General features: G+C 36.3%; 1 protein-coding gene across 1 annotated transcript in view; it reads left to right on the forward strand.

The window, feature by feature from the left end:
* The window catches only part of LOC137661529 (cadherin-10), a 77906-nt gene that overhangs the window by 41873 nt on the left and 11865 nt on the right, over positions 1-24168 (forward strand). The window contains exons 3-8 of the mRNA XM_068397105.1: positions 7660-7779; positions 8372-8539; positions 14408-14595; positions 17461-17714; positions 21599-21735; positions 23923-24044. Of these exons, the coding sequence (XP_068253206.1) occupies positions 7660-7779; positions 8372-8539; positions 14408-14595; positions 17461-17714; positions 21599-21735; positions 23923-24044 (989 nt within the window). The remainder of the gene's footprint in view (positions 1-7659; positions 7780-8371; positions 8540-14407; positions 14596-17460; positions 17715-21598; positions 21736-23922; positions 24045-24168) is intronic.

Here is a 24168-nt window from a genome sequence, read left to right on the forward strand (position 1 = left end):
GCCATGTTGAGTGCCCCTAATGATCCCCCTATCCTTCATGTGCCTAGAGACAGCACCAAGAACAAGTTGTTCCATCACCTTTCCGGGGATGGAGGTGAGGCTGACAAGTCTATAGTTACCCGGGTCCTCCTTCTTGCCCTTTTTGAAGACTGGAGTAACATTCGCTTTCCTCCAGTCCTCAGGCACCTCTCCTGTTGCCCACGACTTAGCAAAGATGATGGAGAGTGGCCTAGCAATGACTTCTGCCAGCTCCCTCAGCACCTGCGGGTGCATCCCATCAGGGCCCACGGATTTATGGACATCCAGATTGCTTAATTGGTCCCTGACCCAGCCCTCATCAACCAAGGCAGATTCCTGCTCTATCCTGACTTCTTCTGGGGCCTCAGGGGTCCGGGGCTCCTCAGGACAGCCTCCAGCAGTATAGACAGAGGCAAAGAAGGCTTTCAGTAACTCCGCCTTCTTTTTATCCTCTGTCTCCAGGGCCCCCACCTCATTCATCAGTGGACCTACATTGACTCTAGTGTTGGCTTTACCTGCAATGTATTTGAAGAAGCCCTTTCTGTTGTCCTTGACCTCTCTTGCAAGGTTTAATTCCAAGGAGGCCTTAGCTTTCCTACTTGCCTCCCTACATCCTCTGACAACAGACTTATATTCCTCCCAAGTGGCCAGTCCCTCCTTCCATGATCTGTACACCCTCTTCTTCCGCTTGAGTTTGCCCAGCAGTTCCCTGTTTAACCATGCAAGTCTCCTGGTACCCTTTCTTGACTTCCTACCTGCTGGGATGCTCTGATCTTGAGCTCGGAAGAAGCAGTCCTTGAACGCTAACCAACTATCTTGGGCCCCCTTACCTTCTAGTACCCTGTCCCATGGGATTTCCCCTAGCAATTGCTTGAAAAGGCCAAAGTTGGCCCTCCTGAAGTCCAGGGTTGTGATTTTGCTAGCTATTCTGTTCCTGCCACATGAGATCCTGAACTCTACCATCTCATGGTCACTACAACCAAGGCTGCCCTCAACCTTCACCGCTTCAACCAGACCCTCCTTGTTAGCGAGAACAAGATCCAGCAGCGCTCCTCTCCTAGTTGGCTCATCCACCATTTGCATCAGAAAGTTATCATCAATGCACTGGAGGAACCTCCTGGACTGAGGATGGCTGGCTGAGTAGGCCTCCCAGCAAATATCAGGGGAGTTGAAATCCCCCACGACAACCAGGCCCTGTAATTGCGAGACTGCTCTCAGCTTCCTGTAGAAGGCTTCATCACCCTCCTCATCCTGATCCAGTGGCCTGTAATAGACACCCACAACAGTATCACCCTTTCCAGCCTGCCCCTTAATTCGCACCCACAAACTCTCAACTCGCTTCTGATCCGCCCCTGGACAGAACTCAATACATTCTAGCTGCTCACTCACATAAAGAGCAACTCCACCACCTCTCCTTAGCGGCCTGTCTTTCCTGAACAGGACATATCCATCCATGACCACATTCCAGTCATGCGAGGTGTCCCACCAAGTCTCTGTAATTGCCACTAGATCATAGCCCCCCGACCGAACACGGATTTCCAGCTCCTCCTGTTTATTCCCCATGCTGCGTGCATTGGTGTACAGGCATTTCAGGGACCGAGCTGAGCACACCGATTTCACCCCAGGGGGATGGGAGGCCTCCTGGTCTACCTCAACACTAGAGCGTTGCCCCAGTGGTGCAAGCCCAGCTACTATCCCATCCCCCTTCGAATCTAGTTTAAAGCTCTCCGAATGAGCCCTGCTAATTCCTGTCCCAGAACCCTTTTGCCCCTACGACTTAAACTTTCCCCATGTATTACCGTCATGCCTGGTGTCTTATAAAACCAGCCATTATCAAAGAACCCAAAGCCCTGCCTGTAGCACCAGTCTCGTAGCCAGGCATTTATAGAGAGAATCCTACTATTCCATCCCACGTCATATGGTTCAGTTTTAGGCAGTCCTGTGAGGAGTAGGGAGTTGGACTCAATGAGCCTTATGGGTTCCTTCCAACTTGAGATATCCTATGATTCTATGATAGAACTATTCACTAAAAAATCTATCTATATGTTTATAGAATGCCTTGCATTCCTGCTACTGTCTGTGCATTCAAGTTTGATAACTTACTATCAATCACTTTATCAGGTGAGAAAGAGCACTAGACAGGCACACACACATACACAAATACTGTTTTTTAAAATTACAATTTGTTTAAACCATCTATATAGAGAAAGGTATTTTTATATATAAGTATGATTGGTGAGTGGTAATAGCAAAATGGGGTGAATAGCAAATGAAAAAGCATGGCACTTTCACTACCAAAGGTGAAAGAGGACCTTATGTCAATAGATGGCAATATTGATCAGATGTCATGCCTTTCATTGGGGAGACAACACTGGAACAATTCTTTTTGTTCATTGGTTCTAATTCTTGCAGATGTTGTCATCATATTTTATATCCTCTATTTATCTTCTCTGTACTTTCACCATACAACTGATGTTTTACAGATGTTAAATATTTGTTCTTTTTTTCTTTTTTATACTTTAAATCCAAGTCGGTCTGTAATATGACCAGTAACTTGCAACTTGTATTTATACCTTTGGGGCCTCTGGTGTGTTATTCTGGGACTGCATCCTCAAGACCTCTGCTATCACCTGGTGCCTGCACTCTCAGTCCCAGTACTGAATATCACTGTTTCAAATGGATGGACTTAATCTTATCTTTGTTTTCAGAAGTGTCAAAAAAAGTCAGCTATTCTGCAGTTTTGCAATTATGTTGTCTGCTGTAGTGCAGCCACAGTGATGAGATGTTCATATTAACTCTATTCTGCTGCTCATTAATCATAGTAAAGGCAGAGATAAATAGGCCAACTTCAGCATCTTGCAGTTCAGTCAATATCCTAGAAGACATCTTGTTCTCCTGAAATCCTTGTACTGATTAGCAGATATTTTAGATTTTTCACTTTTTTCCTTTCCTTACTTTCAAAGTTTGTGACTCAGAATATTCCTACAGTTTTGACTACAGTCCTCTGTTCTGTCTGTCATATTTTTCACCTATCTCTTTCTGCTCATTCAAAGGTTTCTTTGCAGAACTGTGGATGAGTCTATTACCCTCTATACAGCTTTTCCTGTGAATTTTGCCTATTGGTATCTTTTAGACAAGCTTTCAGAATTTTCTGCTATTTACAACTTTTTTTTAATCATCACATCTTTTCTTTTATTTGTTGATGTTTCTCTATTCATCTGTTGTAGCCTATATATTCTCTAATCATGCCTCACCTTTATTCCATCCTGTATCTTCAATGCTAATTCTAATATCTGTCATGCCCCCTAGCTGGTCTTTTCTGCTTCTGAGTTAAGGATATCGATGTATGCTTCATAAGATATAACCTCCCTCTGGATTTACATGTGAACTACAGGTTGGGTATCTCACAGTTAACTCTACTTGTGGTTATTTTTTCATCTTTCTCTTCAGACAGCTTTAGAGCTACTATTGCTTGGCTTTCTCCCTAGGCTTTTTGTACACTCCCTCATTAGTGTTGTTCCAACAATTCCCAATGCTTAGTCCTCTCTGCCATAGCATTTATCTTATAACAATTCCTTCTTGTTTTCTATTAACAAAGATTTTTTAAATCTTTTTTTTATAGTTTTCTCACCAAACCCTTTTGCATCTTTTGACTTATAATTTCATAATATCAATAATGACAGATTTTGAAAACCCAAATGATTCTATTACAATTTTAGATTTTATACAAACTCCAATTTCACTCTGCACACAAAACCTGCCATAAGGAGAGGAGACAAAAAAGGGGAAAAAAATCAAAATCAAATCCAAAAAAACCCCAAGAGTAAACATTTTTTTTTTCTTTAAAAGGGACATCTTAAAAGAATTGGAAATATCCACTGACATGCTTGTTTCCACGTTATTGTTTTCCAAGACCTTTCTGATGACTTCCCTGAATATGCAGCTCTTTCCACTTCTCTGTTATTCTTCTGTATTAAATAGTTTATTTCAGGGGAGAACATGTGTCATTATTTTCTCTCTTTTCTGCTAGAAAGAGCAGAAAATTTCTATTAATTCGACTTGTTATTTGTATGGATAATTTACTATGAAGGGCACCTGCTCTAGTTAAATACCATGTAACTCAGTTGGGAGTAAGTAAAACGAAATATAAGTTTCAAATTCAGCTCTACAATGAATATTTTGTGGGTTCTTTTTCCTAGTTAACTATCTTCAACGATTCTTATCTAATACATCTACATCATAAATGCATTGTGAGGTCAAAGTCATTAATACTTGTATGGTGTTTGAAGATGCTTGCAAGGACCACATTAAAAAGGGCCAAATATATTTATTACTATTATAGTACCAGACCCTAGGGAGATTCAAACATTATCATTAAAATTGTGTTAAAATATGCCTTCTGAGAACTACAATAATTTGAGAAATTACTGTTTATTTCTGGGCCTAGCTCACCACCATATAATTCTAGTTTATTGTATAATAAAATTTGCAAGTATGCAAGGAGGAAATTACAGAATTCATAGGTCTTATTAATAACACAGCTGGTGCCATATTCTCCTTTATGCACTCCTATAGAGTTCAGATAAGGCTTTAGATCCTGAAGGCCAAAGACTCTTACTAACTTCATCGAAGCAATCTGTACCTATGTAAAAGACAGAACGAGGCCCAGACCGAGTAGTGCTGACTAGGTCACACCCACACTGTAGTTTTTAAACCCTGGCTCGACTGATCATCTTCAGTGCCTTCGTATTTCTGGTCCAGGTTTCAGACCAGAGCAAACAATATATTTGTAGTATTGAGCATCAGTGATCTTCAGTGACTTGCATGAACTGAAGCAAGGCAAAGCAAGCTGATGGTTTGACAGTTGATGTGCACAACATAACTGATACACTGATATACCTATATACTCCTCCTGTTTGCTTCTTTGCATGGTTTCTGTCAGGTTTTTCATAGAAATCACTAATCCCTCGGCATTGTCTCTCTTCCTTTTATGAGCAACGGCCAGCACCGAAGTGGTGACTTCTGCATCCTGAATGGCAGGCAGAAGTGTAGCAGTGTCCTTGCACTTTTCTTGCCAGGTACCCGACCAGTGCTGAGGCAACATTAAAAAGCGTAGTTCATTCTTACTGCTTTTAGGTAATGGGGTGTACATTGCCCTGAGCACAACCCACTGAGTAAATCACACTGTGTGATAGTGATGAAATAAAAGAGCCCAAGTCTCTTCCCACAGACTTTAAAGGGAACAGGATCAAATCTACAGTTTTCAGAAGTGTCTGATAGATTTTATTGGGTGTAAATGCAGTCACACTCATTGCAGACAGAAAGCAGGATAGCTGATATGATTTGTTCTGTTTCAAGTGTATGTGTATTAAAATAGCATTAATTAATATATGTGCATTATGACACTCGTAACTGAGGCAGCAGTAACTATTAAACACATATTACATTGCAAATGGAAATTTTATTTATTTTAAAGCTATTAAACACGTTCTTCAGTTTTCTTCCAAATCATCCTTCAAAGTCAAGTCTGCATGCTTTTTCAAACTAAAATGAAATAAAAATCTCATACAATTGACTTATTAGTAAATATCACTAGTTTGAACATATGAAGGAAATGTGAAAATTAGAAACAAGAAATAATTCAGTTACATGTAATAGAGACAAAATATCACCTTTCATGGGTTTGCAGTGTAGACTTTTCTGATTAAAACATTGTACTGTTGTGATAGATGCCTTCATGATGCCTGTTCTCTGTTTTTACAGATATAAAATGAAGGATTTGTAAATTTTACTTGGATAATGCCACATTGATTTGTGTACTTGGTGGTTTGATTTTTTTTCTATTGCTTTTTTTTTTTTTTTCACTTAAGTTACAGAACATGATTTGTTCTTATCTTTCTTTTACACAACACCTCTTTGCTATTTCAGCAAATATTCTTTAGGAGCAAGTATACATTCTAGCACTGCAGTTTGCTACATACTAGGATAGTCCAAAAAGTGCATTTCAGAATCAAGGCAACACTCCTCAGAACTTAAATATGTTCAACAAAAAGGCCTCTGTATCTTTTAACAGAACAGTTATGTATGCATATATCTGCAAATGCAGTTCAGTGTGGCTGGAGATACAAGATATTTGTGAATCAGAAACAGATTAAGTTTTTAGGACAGCTCTACCACCCCTACATTCTTTTAATTTTAGTATTCAGATTTTCAGTTTCAGCCCTAGTCTAGATGATCACTAAAGCAATCATTAGTACAGTGGAAAATATTCATAATTTTCATCATATTTTTTCTTTATATTTGTGTAGCAACTTTTTATAAATTTTATTCTGTGTTTGAGGCTTTGTTCTGTTAAATCAGTGATTCATTCCATTTTAATATCAGTAACAATATAACCAGGAATTTGCCTATTCTCCATTCTTTATGAGATGCAAGTAGGGAGTTCTCAGAAATGTTCAGTTTTCTACTGTTTTAGAACAGAAACGCTTGTTTCAGTGAGTCCCTACATGGTTGAACAACTGACTTGTCAAATGCAGATTTGTTGTCATCTTGTGAAATCCCAAATGGGGGAAGCTTAGCATTTACTTCTATTTGCCTTTCTATGTATGTTAGAATAAATGTGTAATGTAGTCAAACTATGAGAGGGAATAAACAGTTGTGCCAAGTGGCTTGGATTTACAGGTGCTTTATTTCACAGTATTTGGCAGTATTTGGTGGAGGGAAAGAACTGGTATAAAAGAAGAAATAGGTTTGGAAGTCTTCTGATCCTCAGGTAGCCCATGGCTAACCAGTCACGTACATATGATGATTTATTTTCTTTTCCTTGTTTTTTTTTCACTTCTTTCCTATATACTTAAAATTGTATCTGCATTTTATGGAGGTAAATAGGGGAGAGCCTTGCTGAAACTTTATTTCTCTGGTAGAAGAGTTGAACAGGATGTAGAAGCTATTTTGATTCAGCAAGAAATGGCAGAGGCAATGGTAAGCATTTCATGTTTTGAAGGACTGGTATATTCCACTAAAATTTAGAGATGATCTTTAAGATCAGAAAATTTTCTGGAGTCTAAATAACCAACAGATTTCAAAGTCCATATGGCAGTATTTCTTCAGGTGGAATCTATTTTAACACTTAGAAGATAGGGAGAACTGATGACTAGTTTTTCCCAAGTTCCAATGACCTATTTAATCATCTTTTTCTGTCGTGTTCCTGCATGTGTAGTTTCATACTATGTTGATGTCATTGGACAAAAAAAAAAAAATTGGTTCTAGGTAAAAGAAAGCAGATATTTATTGTAATAAAAACAAATAAGTCTTCTGAAAAGAGGAAGTGAGTACCTAAGTATGAAATTATTGTAGCTGGGTAAGGATAAGAATTCAGCTCAACCATAGCTATTGTTTACCTTCGCTAATTAGATCTTAATCAGGCTTGTGGGATTAGGGAAGTTTAGACTCAATTTATGTAGAATTCTATCTTGAAATAGGGAATAATGTACCTGAAATTGACTATAAGATCATAAATACATCTGAAAAGTCCAATCGACATTAGCTGAAATTTTCTTTGGGGTCTGCTCGAATGCAAGTTGATGTTCTTGGACCTCCACCTAGTACCATGAGAAAATAAGCTGACTTTGGATATTTCAGGTACTTCTGTGGTGCAAGTTACGGCTACTGATGCCGATGACCCTTCATATGGAAACAGTGCCAGAGTAATTTACAGCATACTTCAGGGACAGCCATATTTCTCTGTGGAACCAGAAACAGGTCAGGAAAATTGTCATTATTTCAATTTACAATAAACTGTAGACTTTTTCTTTAATTTTAAAAAATAACTGAAATGAAATAGTATTTCTTGCTTTTTTCCTCATAACTTACTTATAATTCTTATAATAAATACAAAAACTTAGAGTTGTTACAGCTGACACTATGATGCATAAGTAACTTTACAGTGGTACTATTGATAGCTTAAAGATCTAAGTAACAACATTTCTGATAAAGGCAAAAATAAATGTTTATGCCCTAGAAAATGTTATTATTTTTTCTTAATGGTACTACTTGGACTAATAAAAGGTGTTCTTTCTACTCATAAACTTTGTGCATAAATATCTTGAATCATATTTAGCATGAAATGTAAACTGGAAAGGGAGATGTGATGTAGAACTAAAGTTTGTTCAACAAACAGATAGCTTCTATTGACGACTATAAAGCTTATGAACAGAACTTTGTACTTTAAATATGAAATGAATATTTTGGAAATATATTTCACAGCCTAATATAAAAAAAGATGCCGCAGATTGCTGCACATCAAAAATAAAAAGATTTTTAACAATTTTTGTTTTTTCTTTATTTATTTAAGGTATCATCAGGACTGCTTTGCCAAACATGAACAGAGAGAACAGGGAGCAGTACCAAGTAGTTATCCAGGCAAAGGACATGGGAGGCCAGATGGGTGGATTATCAGGGACCACCACCGTGAATATCACTTTGACTGATGTCAACGACAATCCACCTCGATTCCCTCAGAGTAAGCTGCATTTAATAGTTGCCTTGCACTGTAAGAGCTTCAAACTAAAGAGTTAAGCAATCAACCATCTGGTTTAATTTCGAATAAATCTAGATTATGGGGCACACATGAACAAAAGGCTTATGTACCGATTTATTCACTATTATTAAAGCAGTATATTAAATGTTACAGCATTTGTTAGGAAACTGGTTACATGGTCAAATGTAACTGCAGCAAACCTGGAATACTTTCCAGTACTATGGGAGGGGGTGGTAGGTGGACTCATAAGAGCATTAGTGCAATGTTTTTCTCTTCCTTTACCTATTGCTTAAATCCTACATACTCCCTCACTGGAAAATAAAACATGTAGTAATTCGAGATATGCAGAAATTTTTGAATTGTAGTATCTGCTTAAATATTTAATCATTAAGAATGTGGAAAACAAATTACTTGAAGGGAATCAAGCAGATTTGTATTTTTCCAGTTACAGTGCTACAAAACCTAATAGAAAATTTCCCAATGTAAATGGCATTTAACTTTTTTTTTTTTACAGCTTAAGTTTACCAAAGCCTTTTATAATGTTTTTTAACTTCTGATCGTACAGCAATCAAGACTGTATCCTCAAAGTAAAATATAAAAACATTCTTGGTCTCTACGTAATATGGAAATATTAAAATATGTAACATCAGACTTGTTAAAGGTTAAGCATTTTAGAGACATTTAAAGCCTTTTGCTTATACTGAAGTTGTAATATTTGCAAGATGGTTTGGACATACTTAAGAGCTAAGGGATTTAGAGTATCCTCACCACCCATTTTTTCTTCTGTATAACTCTACTGATTCTATTAGTTACTGGTGATCAGCCTTCAGGCTCAAAATAACAGAATCAGCTTCAAATGATTCCAATTTTATGTGCTTTTTATGGCACAAATGGAGTACATAATTTTGTTCAATTTAATATTGTAGTTAATATATATGTGTTTAGCTAAAATGTTTATCAGCATGTGATTTCATATACGGACTCAAAATAAAAACATCATGAACAATTGACTACTTACAGTTTGTACATTTCCACACAGGCCCTATTCTGGACAGAATTTATTGTTAATTTGTCATTTTATATTCTTTGTATTTCCACATTTTTTTTATTTATTATTTTTCTTGTTTCCATTTGTATAAAGAGGATTATGGTAATTCCTGTGCTGTGTAGGTGAGGAATATTGTACTGTTCCTCTCTGGACCTATTGAGGAAGACTATTCAAGGAGGACTCATGTCCAAAGGTTTACTGAAAAGCTAATTTCAACAGTTAAATTTAAGACAGCGTATAAGCATCAAACATGCATATTTATGCTCTTTTTTTTTCCTTTGTTTCTTAAACAGTGTGTGAAATTAACACTTAGAATGATGGAATCACCTTTCTAGACCACTTTTACATGACTTATCTGGCACTCCAACATCATATTTGAGTCAGATGAGGATCTGATGTAGCATCCCAGAAATGTCTCTGCATTTTTCTGTTAATGTCAGTGTAAATCAGATGTGACCTTTGCTTTAAAAAAGCTTTTAATCATACTGTCATGGGGAAGGGGGTTGTTGCTTTGTTTTGTTTTGTTTTCCTCTCTACTTTCTCTCTGCCGTTAGCTTTGATAGATATAAATGTATGTTTCACTGGAAATGAAAGATAAAATATTTACAAAGCTGACTAATTTTACTAGATATATGAAAGTAAAAATAGATATTGATTTTTAAAAAATCTGTATATTTAATCTCAAAATCAAATAAACTTTATAACAATTTCCAATTTTAATAGAGTTCAATGAGACTACTGGAATTGATACTGATTAAGTTAAATTATTCTTATTCTCTTCCATTAATAAAAACCAGATATGTATTAGGTTCATGAGACAGTCATATTCATATGAGATTTATAAATTACCAGGAAAAATATTAAAAGGTCCATTATGTTTTCACAGAACTCAGTAGCATATTACAGCTACGTGTTTCAATAAAATGTTTCATAACAGATTAAACTTCTGCCACAACAAACTCAGAATTGTGGAAAATTCTACTTATTGTATTTTATCATACTTTCTCAAAAAAACAGAAGACCTATTAATTCCTCTGCTGTTTCAATTACAGAGCAAGGACTCTTCAGAGTATTTTTCTCCTCTTAAAGTTCTGAAAACCTTATAGGTGGCAGTGGCTGTTCTTCTGAGTAAACATGATAAAATGTAAAATGTTATGAAGGTTCTGCACAGAAAGGCTGTCAAAGACCTCAGATATTGGATCTCTGTCTCAACTGTAATATTTCCAAGTGTTCTCGGAAGTAAGGAGATGGAGTTGACCAATGATAAATGGAAGAAGTAGTATATGGACTTAGGAGCCTGAGTCTGACTGAAATTCAGTGAATTTGAGTTATGGCAGCCCACGTCTCTTGTGAGAGTATAGCCTGTATTACTCTTTTATTTACCTTTACACTATGTGTCTATTCAAGAGTAAATGGGAAGAAGTGTACTATAGAATCAAAGAACCACCGAACAGTTTGGGTTGGAAGAGATCTTTAAAGGTCATCTAGTCCAACACCCCTGCAGTAGGCAGGGACATCTTCAACTACATCACGTCACTCAGAGCCCTGTCCAAACTAACCTTGGATGTTTCCAGGATGGGGCATCTACCACCTCTCTGGGCAACCTGTTCCAGTGTTTCACCACCCTCATCATAAAAAATTTCTTCTTTATATCTCGTCTAAATCTACCTTCTTTCAGTTTACAACCATTATGCTTTGTCCTATCGCAACAGGCCCTGCTAAAAAGTTTGTCCCCATCTTTCTTATAGGCCCTCTTTAAGTATTGAAAAGCTGCAATAAGGTCTCCCCAAAGCCTTCTCTTCTCCAGGCTGTGCAACCCCAACTCTCTCAGCCTTTCCTCATAGCAGAGATGTTCCATCCCTCTGATAATTTTTGTGGCCTTCCTCTGGACTTATTCCAACAGGACCATGTCTGTCTTGTGCTGAGGACTCCACAGCTAGACGCAGTACTCGAGGTGGGGGTCTCATGAGAGCAGAGTAGAGGGGCAGAATCACCTCCATCAACCTGCTGGTCACACTTCTTTTGTTGCAGCCCAGGATACGGTTGGCTTTTCTGGGCTGCAAGCGCACACTGCCAGCTCACGCCCAAGTCCTTCTCCACAGGGCTGTTCTCAATCCTTTCATCCCCCAGCCTGTATTGATACCAAGGGTTGCCCTGACCCACGTGCAGGACCTTGCACTTGGCCTTGTTGAACCTCATGATGTCCATACAGGCCAAACATGAATACGGGATAAACATGAATAAGATTGCTTTTTCATTTTTATGACTGACTGAAGTATTTCCAGAAACAAGCGTGTAGACTTTAATCTTCAAACTGATTTCCTTCATATATGGCAAAGCTGTTCCTTTCCTTGATCCTCCTATTTTTATTCCGGACAAATGAAGGAACATAACTCACTGGAGTAAATGCAAACAGTAAATTACTCTTCTTGAGGAAGAAAAATGAGAGAAAAAGGATTGACAGCAGAGTTTTGCTAGAATAATTCTAGTTTGGTGTAGTTTGTGTTCTAACACAGTGTCTAAAGCTGCACCGCATCCCATACTTAGTCAATGCATTAAATGTCTTCAGTGACAAACGAAGTGTCTCATACTATGGTGGAAATTTCTATAAACGGATGTTAGACATAGAATTATCTTTCAGATGACAGGTTTTTGGTTATCTTCACTCTCTGTTTCCACTACCTTATTAACAATTCAAGATACAACCTATTACCATTTTGTAGACTAAATTAATGGATTGGGTATTGCAGTGGGAGTCCAAGTAGTTTTCACAAGGCATAGCTTGGGCATGCAGTTTTAAGCACTCCATAAAAAAAACTGGGGAATAGTTGACACACCATAAAACTAATTCTAACATATAAATATTAATTGGGGAAAAAAAGTGGTCTTTCACCATAGTCTCACATTGTACTGAAAAAATACTAAATGGGAGCAGAGGCTATTTTTTCTTCTGTTTCTTTTTTAACCATTAGGCGATTACAGAGAGATTATATACTAACGTAGCAAAGTACACAGATTTAGGTATTAGAGAAAGGTAATGAAAATGTCAGAGCAAATGCAAGATAAATCGCTCAATTGAAATGCCAAAATGTAACTGAGCAAAAATAAATTCATATAAATAGAATGTGGAGTGTATACAGTCATAAAGTATTAATTCTGCTGCTGTATATCAGTTTCTTTCAAAAGCTGCCTAAGTAAAATATGAAGAAATTAAATTTCAATATTTTTTATTCAACATTTAATTACAAACTATATGTGAATGTGTTTATTTTTTGGAATTTTTGCTTTTTTTTTTTTTTTTTTTTGGTTTGGCAAACTATAACATAATGGAACAGAAAAAGCTAGTTCTATAGAATGAAAGTCTCAAACATCCCATCGAATAGGTTTTTTTTCTGTGAGCGTTCCCAAAACCAAAAGCAGTTCCTTTGTCACTCTGTAACTGGCTTGTAATATAGTCTATTAAAAGACACTGATAATCCTCACATGATTCACGTGTTATTTCCTGAAGATATGATAAGATCATGTTGCCAGTGGCCTTCCCATACTGCCTCACCACTGCTCTCTTCCCACGATTCTTCCTGATGGCACAAAACTAATAACTCCCTTTATGGACTTTTCCATATTTCTTTTTTGTAACGAGGTATATATGTGCTACCTTTTGGGTAGCCTGTTCAACTTTTTCCTGTTGTGGTTGCTGGTCTTCACCATTTCCACTTCTATGTTACTGTTAACTGAACTATCTTTCTACCTCACTTTACTTACCTTAGGAAGTCTCCAAGCAAAATGGCAAATCTTGGAACCCTTAACTAAGGCCAGAGAAGAAAACATTTTTCAATAGAACTTTAATGACTTAACTTTCATCTTTGGAATGACATCTGTATCTGCATTAATTTTAATTTTTTTTCTGAGAATTCTTCATAGTGCATTATGTTTCCCACGTGTTTTCCTACTGTATGTTCTGACAGATACGATAAGAGATCTCAACCCTTATTTACAATTTTCACAGTAAGACTAGGACATAGAATACTAAAATGTATGGTAAGGTATTTATTTCAATTTATTGCAGCATGTCTGAATGATGACAGTTTTATTCCCATGGTTTTTTTCAGCTGTATGACACCACAATAAAGGGATACAAATGAGCTAGGAAAAGTACCACAAAACCAAAATTGCAATGTTCATAAGCCTTATTTAAGTGTGAATTAACTACTTTAGCAAGTATATGCACACCTTCTGCTTCTGGATTTTCAAAAACTTATCCCTGCATGTCATTCAAATTTATTTAATATTGTATCTGACTATTTAATTTTGAAAGCTAAAATGACAATCTGCTGCTTAGAATTGACCAGAGAAGTGAGGGGATTCTGTTCTTTGTATTGCTTCCACGGTAAAATAGATGTAAAATGTATCCCAAAAGATTCATCTTAGATTTTAAAGGGAAAAAAGCAGAGCAAAGCCTGAAAAGAAAACAAAGCAGTCTTTCCAGATGATGTCTCAGGAATGAAATAAAAAAGTACAGACGTAGTTGGTTCTTCTTTGAGATAGGAGAATAGAGGTCCTTTTCAATCCTATTTTTCTATGATTATGTTTTTCTACAATTTTGTTTTCAATCTTCTACCTAAAGTTTTCCCCTGCATAGTTCTCTGCCTCAGATCTTGCCCATCCTCCCAGTATTAAACGGCAAGTTCTAGAGAATAAAAGATACACAAAAATATATAATCATCTGTTTTGTGATACAATGTTACTTAATGCGTGTGTAATGGCTTGTGGGGCTCCTGAGTGGCTCTTTGTCTCTTTGACAGGTACCATCCACCTCCGCATTCCCGAGTCCTCCCCAGTTGGGACGGCCATTGGCAGCGTCAAAGCCACAGATGCAGACACTGGAAAAAATGCAGAAGTAGAGTACAGAATTATAGATGGTGATGGGACAGATATGTTTGATATTGTGACACAGAAGGACACGCAGGAAGGCATCATAACTGTGAGAAAGGTGTCTATTAACAACATTCTCCAAATGATTTTGGTATCAATCTTACGACACAAATGTTCATTGGAAAAAAGTGCTTAGATCATGTATTGACACGTTCTAACTGCTTAACACTTGTAAGCATCCCCCATCAGTGACTGAATGGTACTATTTCCTTTTAAGACGAACTGCAAATAATAGGCAGTAACAACATCTGAGATGCAGAGTAGCTTTAAAGCATTATTGCCAACAAAGTATGTAAAAAATGGACCACCTCCAATGTGTTAGTACTAATTATCTCTGTGATTTCAAATACAAACTTCTTTAGCATTCATGTAACCTATATTCTTCAGCAAGCAATATGCAGTTCACTCACCACTGAGAGACATTTATCTAGGAGATTCTCATCAACTTAGATGACCAGTGTATGCCAGAACACAAACACGCCCACGGAAGCTTAGTCGCAAGCTATATTGTTTTGTTCCCGTTTCCAATATGTCAGCTGGTTGACACGGGAGCAGTGAATAATAACGGTGTCCCTGTTTCAGAACTAGCTTTAGTTCTGCCCTCTGTCTTGCATGTCAGAGCACTTTCAGAGGTGTAAGATCTCACACTTAGAAATGCCATTCTGCTCCTCAACAATTTCCCTTCCAGAAGTCCCTCAGTCCTTTTCTTTGGGATTTTGAGATGTGCTGCTAAAGAGTTCAGGCAGCACTTCTAACATAAAGCACTGCTCATATTAGCTTTTAAACAAATTAAACACTACTGTAAAATATATCTCCACATCTCTTGATAATGGCAGCCAAGGAAAAGATAAGTTCTACAAAGATCACAGTGTATTCCTTTTTACTCTCCATGTTCTTCTATGTTCAGAGTCAGCATTCTAGTTTATCTTGGAAGGAATGAAAATACAAAGTTTGGGGTCTGTTATTTTTCCTTTTCCTAGAAGTTTGTGAAGGTTTCTCTTGTGTTGCTCCTTTCTTGCTTGCTTCAGATTTGTCACACAGACTATTATATTAAATAAATAATGTATTGAAAAAACAGTCTAATAACTGGATCAAGCATAAAAAATTCATATGTTATAATACAGCAGCACCAAAAATGTCACCAATAAATGCTAATGAACAAGATCTTCTCATTTTGTCATTAGCAATCTGACACATTTTTCAATTTTCAGATGCTTTCTCATATTGATAAATAAGTAGCTTATTCGGATAGCACAGACAACAGCATTAACTAGCAAGGAAGAAGATATGCTCAATTTGTTCATTTACAGAAATATTATTTATTTTTTTATTATTTAGCCATGTTGATTGTCATTTCTGTTTTCAATGGTGAATAGCTGCAAATAGCTGGTGTTCCTTTACTGAGCCCTTAAGTTACTTAAGTCTGAATTTAATACCTGCTGCAAAAGAACTTTTTCTATACAAATTTTTCCATACAAGTTCTCACAGATAAAATAATTTCTCTGTCACGATTTCATATATTTGGAGAACAGTTTTTTTATTACTGGTGATATGTTGGAATACCTGTATAATCCACACATTTCATATCCATGTTTTGCAGGGTAGCCAGAAGAGATGTCCAAACTGGATGTGAATGTACTAGTAGCAAGTTAACTATATCTGCATGGTACATCTTCTGGCAAATTAAGTCAGCTAATTAGAATAAAGCTGGACTAACATGGCTTCTTTGGTTCTAGGCTTGAAGCCAGTATCCCTTAACATCAGCACGATGCACTTTATAGACACACCAATAGTCTCAGATCTAGCTTAAATAGCAGCACTCTGTTGCATTTCTCAATAATATTCATAGATATTCTCCCTTCTGTTCTAACTAATATTTAAAATAAGTTTCGGGCAGTGGGGAAACTCATTCTTTCACTGGACTGCATCTTTTTACTTTTAAACAGAATATTTAAATTTCTAGGCTGACACTTTGGCATGTCATGAACATTAATTTTTATTTAAAAACAGTTAGGCAGAAAAAAACAAGTCTTCTGCCACCCATTTTGATGAATGAAAACCACCAGTTTGGTATCTCCCTGAGATTTTGGGGGAGTTAATGAAGTCGTCTTTGTGACAGAAAGGTAAATTCTCAGCTTGCTCATTTCCTCAGTATCATTAATTAGCTAACACTTTTCATCTATGACAGTCAGAAAAATTGGAAGGAGTAGACATTCTTTTCCTTCCAAAATGGTTTCTAATTATAACCCTGAACCTTTCCTCCTTCCATTTTAAAAAGGAACTGATGACAAAAATGTCAAATCTATTCTGAAAAAAAAACCCTAATGTTGGATTAATTAAATTAAATGAAAAGGAACAAGATTAAGGCCTTACTTTTTCTCTAGATAGAGAACTTTAATGCACACCCTCTCCTTAAAAGAAACCTAAAACATTCTTGATATTTAAGGCTAGCTACATTTGTTTGACAATAAGCATACTCAAGCCATTTTGTGTATCCAAGAGTTTATAGTATTTCCTGAGAAATATTAGCCTTAAGTACTTTGTTCTGAAATGTCAGTATTTCAAGTCAGTATTTCAAGTTTTTTAAATGCTTGTATGATTGTTTCAAAACCATATTCTTGTGAAACAGCTGCAAAATTCACTAAATAATTGGTAAATTTGCACTGAAAATATTTTTGTCATTGATGCTAGGATAATTCAAATAATATTTAGGAAGAAAAACTTCCTCTAAAAACAATGGAAATTTCTTACTGGAGGAAGTGATCCCCATACTGTGGAAAATTTGAACTGTATTGGAGTTCCCCTAACACAGGGCAAGATCTCACAAGACTTGAGTCCTCTTCAGTTTCTGTTGTGTATACAGGTCAACATCTGCCAATATGCAATGTAATTTAATAAACTTTATCATCTTCTTCGTTTTTAGCCACTGGACTATGAGATGAGACGACTTTATACCTTGAAAGTAGAAGCTGAGAATACTCACGTGGATCCACGCTTCTATTATCTTGGACCTTTCAAAGATACAACTATTGTGAAAATCTCTGTAGAAGATGTAGATGAACCTCCTGTCTTCAGCAGATCTTCTTACCTTTTTGAGGTGCATGAAGATATTGAGTTGGGGACAATAATAGGAACAGTAATGGCACGGGATCCTGATTCGGCCTCAAGTCCGATAAGGTAATACTCCAGTCTCTCAAAACACATAATTTGCTGAAGAAATTAAGAGAAATAGTAATAAAACATTAATTTTCACGTACACATTATGCACAGGAAGAAAACGCTAATGGTTTTTTACTAGTGTCCCAGAGACAGGCAGAATTGTGACTGATGCTATTCATAAGCCTCCAAACACCTCAAGGAACAGCCATTCACTTGTACACAAAAGACACAGGAAATGTTTTCTAGTACTTCAAATCTCAGAAAGCTTATAAAATTACACATTGATTTCAAGTAGGCTCTTCAGGACTACTTCTTGCTTCACACTGTGAAACAGTGCCAAACCAGTCTATGGCTCAGGAAGGGGACAGAGCTTTCTAATGCTTCCTCTAGTCAGTCCTGGTGCTGATCTCATCTGCTCTAGTTGGGGCTTCCTGCTTTGAAGACTTGCTAGAGTGATTGCTATACAGGATAAAATTGTCTTTATGTGTCCACAAATACCCCAAGAAATTAGACACTGAAAGATTAATATCTTTAAAAATCTTTTCTATGTATACTACTAGACGCTACATACTACATCACATCTAGCTGAATCTAGTAAACTATATGTTGGGGTGGGGTTTTTTGTTTGGTTTTCTATAACGCATAAGCTTTAAGAAACAAGTGAGACAACACTGTCCAAGTTGGATGTGTGTTGTCTAAAGTATTGAACAAAGTACAAAAATTACATTCTGGCAAAAGAATCCTATTTACTGACTTTGAAGTCAATTGTCACATACTTCTTAATGAGGTCCAGGTGGTAAGACTGGATTAGGAAATGAAACGGAATCTAATTTTCTCCTATGGTGATTTGTGCGTATGGAAAAGACAGGAGATAAACCAAGCCTCTAAAATTCAAGAATATATAAAAAAGTTAGCATTGCATCTTTATCCACCCTAATTGCATTAGAAAACTGACACTTTTAGTACTTATATTTTCTTAATCATGACTGGAAAAAGAGCAAACTTGGAGCTTTCACTTATTTTGTTTCTGACACAACTTGATGAATTGAAGAACTGTTGCAGGTAGTCCGCTCATCACTATTATTTACACAGAGTAGCAACCTAAAGTCTATTTTATAAAATTTTTCTACATCCTGTTGATGTTTCTTTCATTCTCGCATAGAAAATAATTTAGAAGAGGAAGGTGGAGCAAACCAATGGTAATAAGGGCAAAGAAATTTCTAAAAATTTGAAAGGGACCATTGAAGCTAGATTTAGTTTGCTCGAATAAAAAAAATCAGATATACGTGATAATGCTCTTCATAGTACAGTCATTTCTTCTAGCTTTCATTTAATGCTATCTAGTTGAAGAAAAGAACTTTAAAACAATTTACATAGCATAGATCGAATTCTCTTTAGTATTTGCTCTGTTCCTGAATTTCCAAAGCAACCTTGTGTCATGGAGGTGCACCAAAATGACTCCACGCAGGTAATAAATTCAAACAAACTTTAATTTGTAACCAAAACCAAACAGCCAAAACCAACGAGACAACGGGGGTAACCAAAACAACACTCCAATAACATTTAACAAATTATAAGTCCAGTATAACAGTTGGGGACGTTATTACTACACAACAACACATGAGAATGATGATCCAAAGTGTACACTCATTCACAAAAGGGAAACTTCTCACTCAAGGGTACCCAGAAGATAGAATCACTCACCCAAAGGGGCGAGGGCTCACTCAAGGATATATCCAGAAGAAATAATCACTCATAAAAACGAAGGTGAGAGGACTCAATCCCGGGAAGTTTCCTTGGGTGGCATCCCAACCCAAAGGGAAGGTTTCCAATCACAGACCCACTGCTCTGAGGAGAATCACTCAAAGTGGGTCTCTGGTGTGGGCCCCATTTTGTATCCTGGTCAAACCTGAACTGTGGTCGTCTATTGGTTGTGGTCCACAAGCTCCTCTGGGCTGAGGCGCCCCATTGGCTGGTGACCCGGTCTCTTGACCAAGAGGTCCCACCTTTTTTATTTCCATTAGTGGGTGGAGTACGTGCAGGTCGGCACCCGACCAGAGTGCGTGCATGACAGTGGCCATGGTGTGATGACAGAGGTGTGAAAATAGGGCGTGAAGAAAAAAAAAAAGCCAGCAGCTGCCATGTTAAAAGCCCTGGTCTTTATCGAGGGGATGCTGTTCCTGCCACACCTTGTATATTCATTCAAACAATAATTATCTAGGATAAGTTTTTACAAGTTTTTACTTCTTACAATATCAATATTAAATACAAAGTACTATGTGTTTACCCCAGAAGTGAACAGCTAACATTTAAACTATTTTGAAAGCTGTCATAGTTTGAAATTAGGGCAGTTTGTATGATACTTTAATACTGCTATTAAAAAAAATATTACAGCCTCAGGCTTCCTATAAATTAAACGCCAAGAGCTTCCTGTTGCTCTTATTTCTATTTCTGTTCAATGAATATGGAGGTATTTTCTGAAAATAATAATTTTGGTAGCATTTGCAGGCCATTAGAAGTAATGTGATGGTGTAAAAGTATGTGCTTATCTCATGGCTATTATAAAATGGTATAGAATTTTTAATGAAACAATGTAGAATATATCTCGTTAGATAGAGAAATTATTATTGCCTATTGAAAAACTTCTAGCTAGAGTACTGTCAAAATAAGTTCCTCATTAAAACTCCTTTCATGGATGGAGTAAAATCAAATGCTTATCATATAAGTCAAATAGTCTTAGATATAACGTCTCTGAAAAATAGCAGGTTTTTGCTTCATTCTAACAGTTACTACCGTCAGCCAATAGTAAAAAAAATAATTTGAGCAAGTCTTTCCTGCCTTTTCAGAAATCTTTATTGGCTGTTCTAATTTCCTTTTGTTTTGTTTTTGTATTCATTTTGGTGTCGGCTTGTTTATTGTGGTTTTTTTTGTTTGTTTTACGTATTTACGTTATTGTGTGTGGTGGAGTGAGCAAACAAAACCCACCAAAACATTATAGACATTATTTTCATATTACAACATTTTTTCATTTGTCTCAGTTTAGTTAAGTAAAAACAGATACATTTGATGAACTGTTTAGATAGCTTATAAAAATTCATAGAAACATGAACAATTGTTTCTACTGTACTGCACAAGCGTACTAGCAGACTCTTCTCTTTTAATTTGGCCCAATTCTGCCAGGTAGTTAGATAAATATTCTGCACTTCACAAAACTCTGCATTTAATTCCACATCAAAGGTTCAATGCTAACTTTGAAGGCAGTATTAGAAAAAAATGGAGGAAAGAGCAATTTTCTGATTGTAGTTTGACATTCTGTCATATTGTGTTAGTAGAAGTTTTGCCTGCAGAAGTATATCAACTATAGCAACATAGAAGGTCCTTTAACATCAGTATATTCATGAAAGTGAAAGTTCTGCATGAGAACTTATTTTTCTAGAGAATTTTTTTAACTTGATCTCTAGTAAATTAATATATCCTGAAGTGTAGAAGCTGAGCTTATAACAATACTTTTGAAAAGCTCATAAGTTAGCTGTCGGTCTCAGTCTGAAGGAACAGTACATCAACGATAATTTTACTTTCAGGGCTAAAACGATTAATTATTATATTGAAATTCTGACTTATTTTTTATGTTTCTCATATATGTCTATAAAAGCTCAGACGATCAAATATTACACTATTGTATCATATTTATTAAATTCTTGCAATTTTTTTCCTCATTCTGTGGAACTAATCTCAAGAATTTTCCTAAGCATTTACAGAAACTAAATACACATCTTCTCCAAACTAACCTTTGTAATGTAACATATAGAACCTAAAAGCTATATTGACTTGTTGTGAAACATATGCTTTCTTCCATTTTTTATCATTTTAACAATACTTTTTCTTTCTTTTATCATATTTAGGTTTTCTCTGGATCGTCACACTGACCTTGACAGGATATTTAATATTCATTCTGGAAATGGGTCCATCTACACATCTAAGCCACTTGACCGTGAGATATCACAATGGCACAATCTTAGCGTTATAGCAGCTGAGATCAGTAAGACAATTTGGTCTCTTTTTCCTTTCAGTTTTCCTTAGACTGTAAAGTCACAGGTGTGACTTCATAAGAAAAAAAACTCACTTCCTTCCCCTTTGCCCCCTTCTATTAGATATTCTGGGAAAGTAAATTGGGGGTAGCTAACAGCAGCTATCTCCTCATTGCTTTTTTCCTCACCTACTTCCACCACCAACCTTTAATGTCCAAGTTACTTCTGAAATGTTACCCAATTAAACAACAACACTGGAGTAATTCTGTTTTCTTCCTTTTCTTTGAGGACAATGACATGATTTTACTGTTAAAGTACCAGAGTTCAGGATGGTAATCTATGTATTTGTCTCTATTGTTTTCTTCATTTCCTTAGAAATGATTTCATTATCTCTTCCTATGGTATCTACACCTACAGCTCTTGGAATCTATACATTTACAAGTTTGGTTCAATTTGATCGCTAACCTGTAGCATTTCTTAGACTATTTAAATCAACCCTATATAGAAATTTTCATGTTAAAAGTACAAAGACAAAAGCAGAGATCCTCCTAAACCTGTTACATTATTGAGATTAACTCTAATCGCCCAACAGAAAATTTTCTAAAGGACAAAGGTTTGATCTTTGAAATCAGCTAGTGAGGATCACTTGCTTTCAAAGACATTGTATTTTTAGGGTTAATTCTACATCAGTCAAAAAAAGAAAAAACTGCTCATCAACAGTGAAGCGTGACTGGCAAGAACTACACTGTAGAGAACTAAATGGAACATCATGTCCAGCCAATTAACCATTCTTAGACTGCCTGTCCCCATTTCTGTAGTCTAGAGCAATAGGGTGGTTGTATTGAGCACACCTGGTAGCTCTACTTTTTTTTAAAAAAAAAACTTTTTTCTTTTTCTTGCAATACGTGGTCCTGAGCTTACAGTCCTTCACAGTGCTGTCCAATGTTGTAAGAATAATTTTCAGAAGTATTTTTATAATGAAAAGCTTGGTATCCTTGTAACTTATATCATAGTTCTAAACTTACTCCCTCATCAGGATACTCTGAGCAAATTTACATTCTGTACCTAGCTGATGTAGCTAGCATTCTCCAAAGAGGTATGTTAGTTTTAGAGAAAGGAAAGTTAGTACTAAAATGTAAAAAGTTATGAAAAATAGTGCCCTAAACCTTCCATTTTAAATAATTCAGGATGTCAAAATGATACACATCACACTCTTTAGCAAAGGTGTTATTAATAACAAGTGAACTTAACGCCAGCTAATCCTAAATATTTACTGGTTTGTTTGAAGCAGCTTAAAAGGAAAAAAAAATCAGTAATTTTGAATCATCTCTGTTGTTACTTATCCCGTTCCATTAAAGTTGCAAAATCATATAGTATTTACCTACCAGCCAGGAGAATTCCAAGAAATGGCTGCACTTTTTTACTCCCGGCCATTATTTCAGATTCTTGGTATGGCAACTAGATCAGCAGGTGGGAACAGGGACACTTGTATTCCTGAATTAACCTACTAATGAGAGGGCACTCTAAATAATAGTAGGGTTTGGGCATTTGGCAAGGGGGAGGTTATTATTCTTTTTTCTTAACCTAAGGTCTGAATATCTACATTCATATTTTTTAAGGCATTTTAAACATAAAAACTCTGATTCTAATCAATTTTTTACCAGATCTTTTGGGGGATACTTCCATTGGCTTTGTTGAAATTTCTCCCTACTTACTGAGATACAAGAGAGGAAGGTCAGGCTTGAAAAATTTTCAAAATATGTATGCACAAAGTCAATGCCAGTAATGTCTTCTGTGTGTAAAAGAAAACAGATCACAAATAATTTTTAAATTACAAATCAAAACCTTATAGCAGAATAATACTCTTGAGCCCACCAAATAATCAAATTTGTCATTATAGTAATAGGCATACTTTTCATGTACTACATTTGCACAGATTATTAGGAGTTGCAGCCCCTATTTTCATGTAAAAGCTTAACTGCTCACTAGATACCAACACTTTAATTTATTTTTCACTCTACACAAAACACTTCCTTATTTTTCAGGAGGCCTGATTCTTACCTGGTGTCAGTTTGTATGCTAAATTTTGATCAGTTTCATACCTAATCTTGCATGTCTATTGCTCGTGAAATTTGGGAGAAAATAGAAAACTCTTAGTAGGAAGATTAACTTCTTATTCTTCTCTCTTCCCCTGTCAGACAACCCCAAAGATACTACTCGTGTTCCTGTCTACGTAAGAATTTTGGATGTTAATGACAATGCCCCACAGTTTGCTGTATTCTATGATACTTTTGTCTGTGAAAATGCAAGAGCTGGACAGGTATATCTTTGATAAACACTTCCCACTATCCAGTTTTGCTATGTTACTCAATTGTAGATCATTCTTGCCTGCTGCTTGGGAGAAATTATGTCCGAAATACCTTTTGAAATGCTAAAAATGAAAG

This window comes from Nyctibius grandis, chromosome 3 (genome assembly GCF_013368605.1).
Source record: "Nyctibius grandis isolate bNycGra1 chromosome 3, bNycGra1.pri, whole genome shotgun sequence".
NCBI classification, from domain to species: domain Eukaryota; kingdom Metazoa; phylum Chordata; class Aves; order Nyctibiiformes; family Nyctibiidae; genus Nyctibius; species Nyctibius grandis.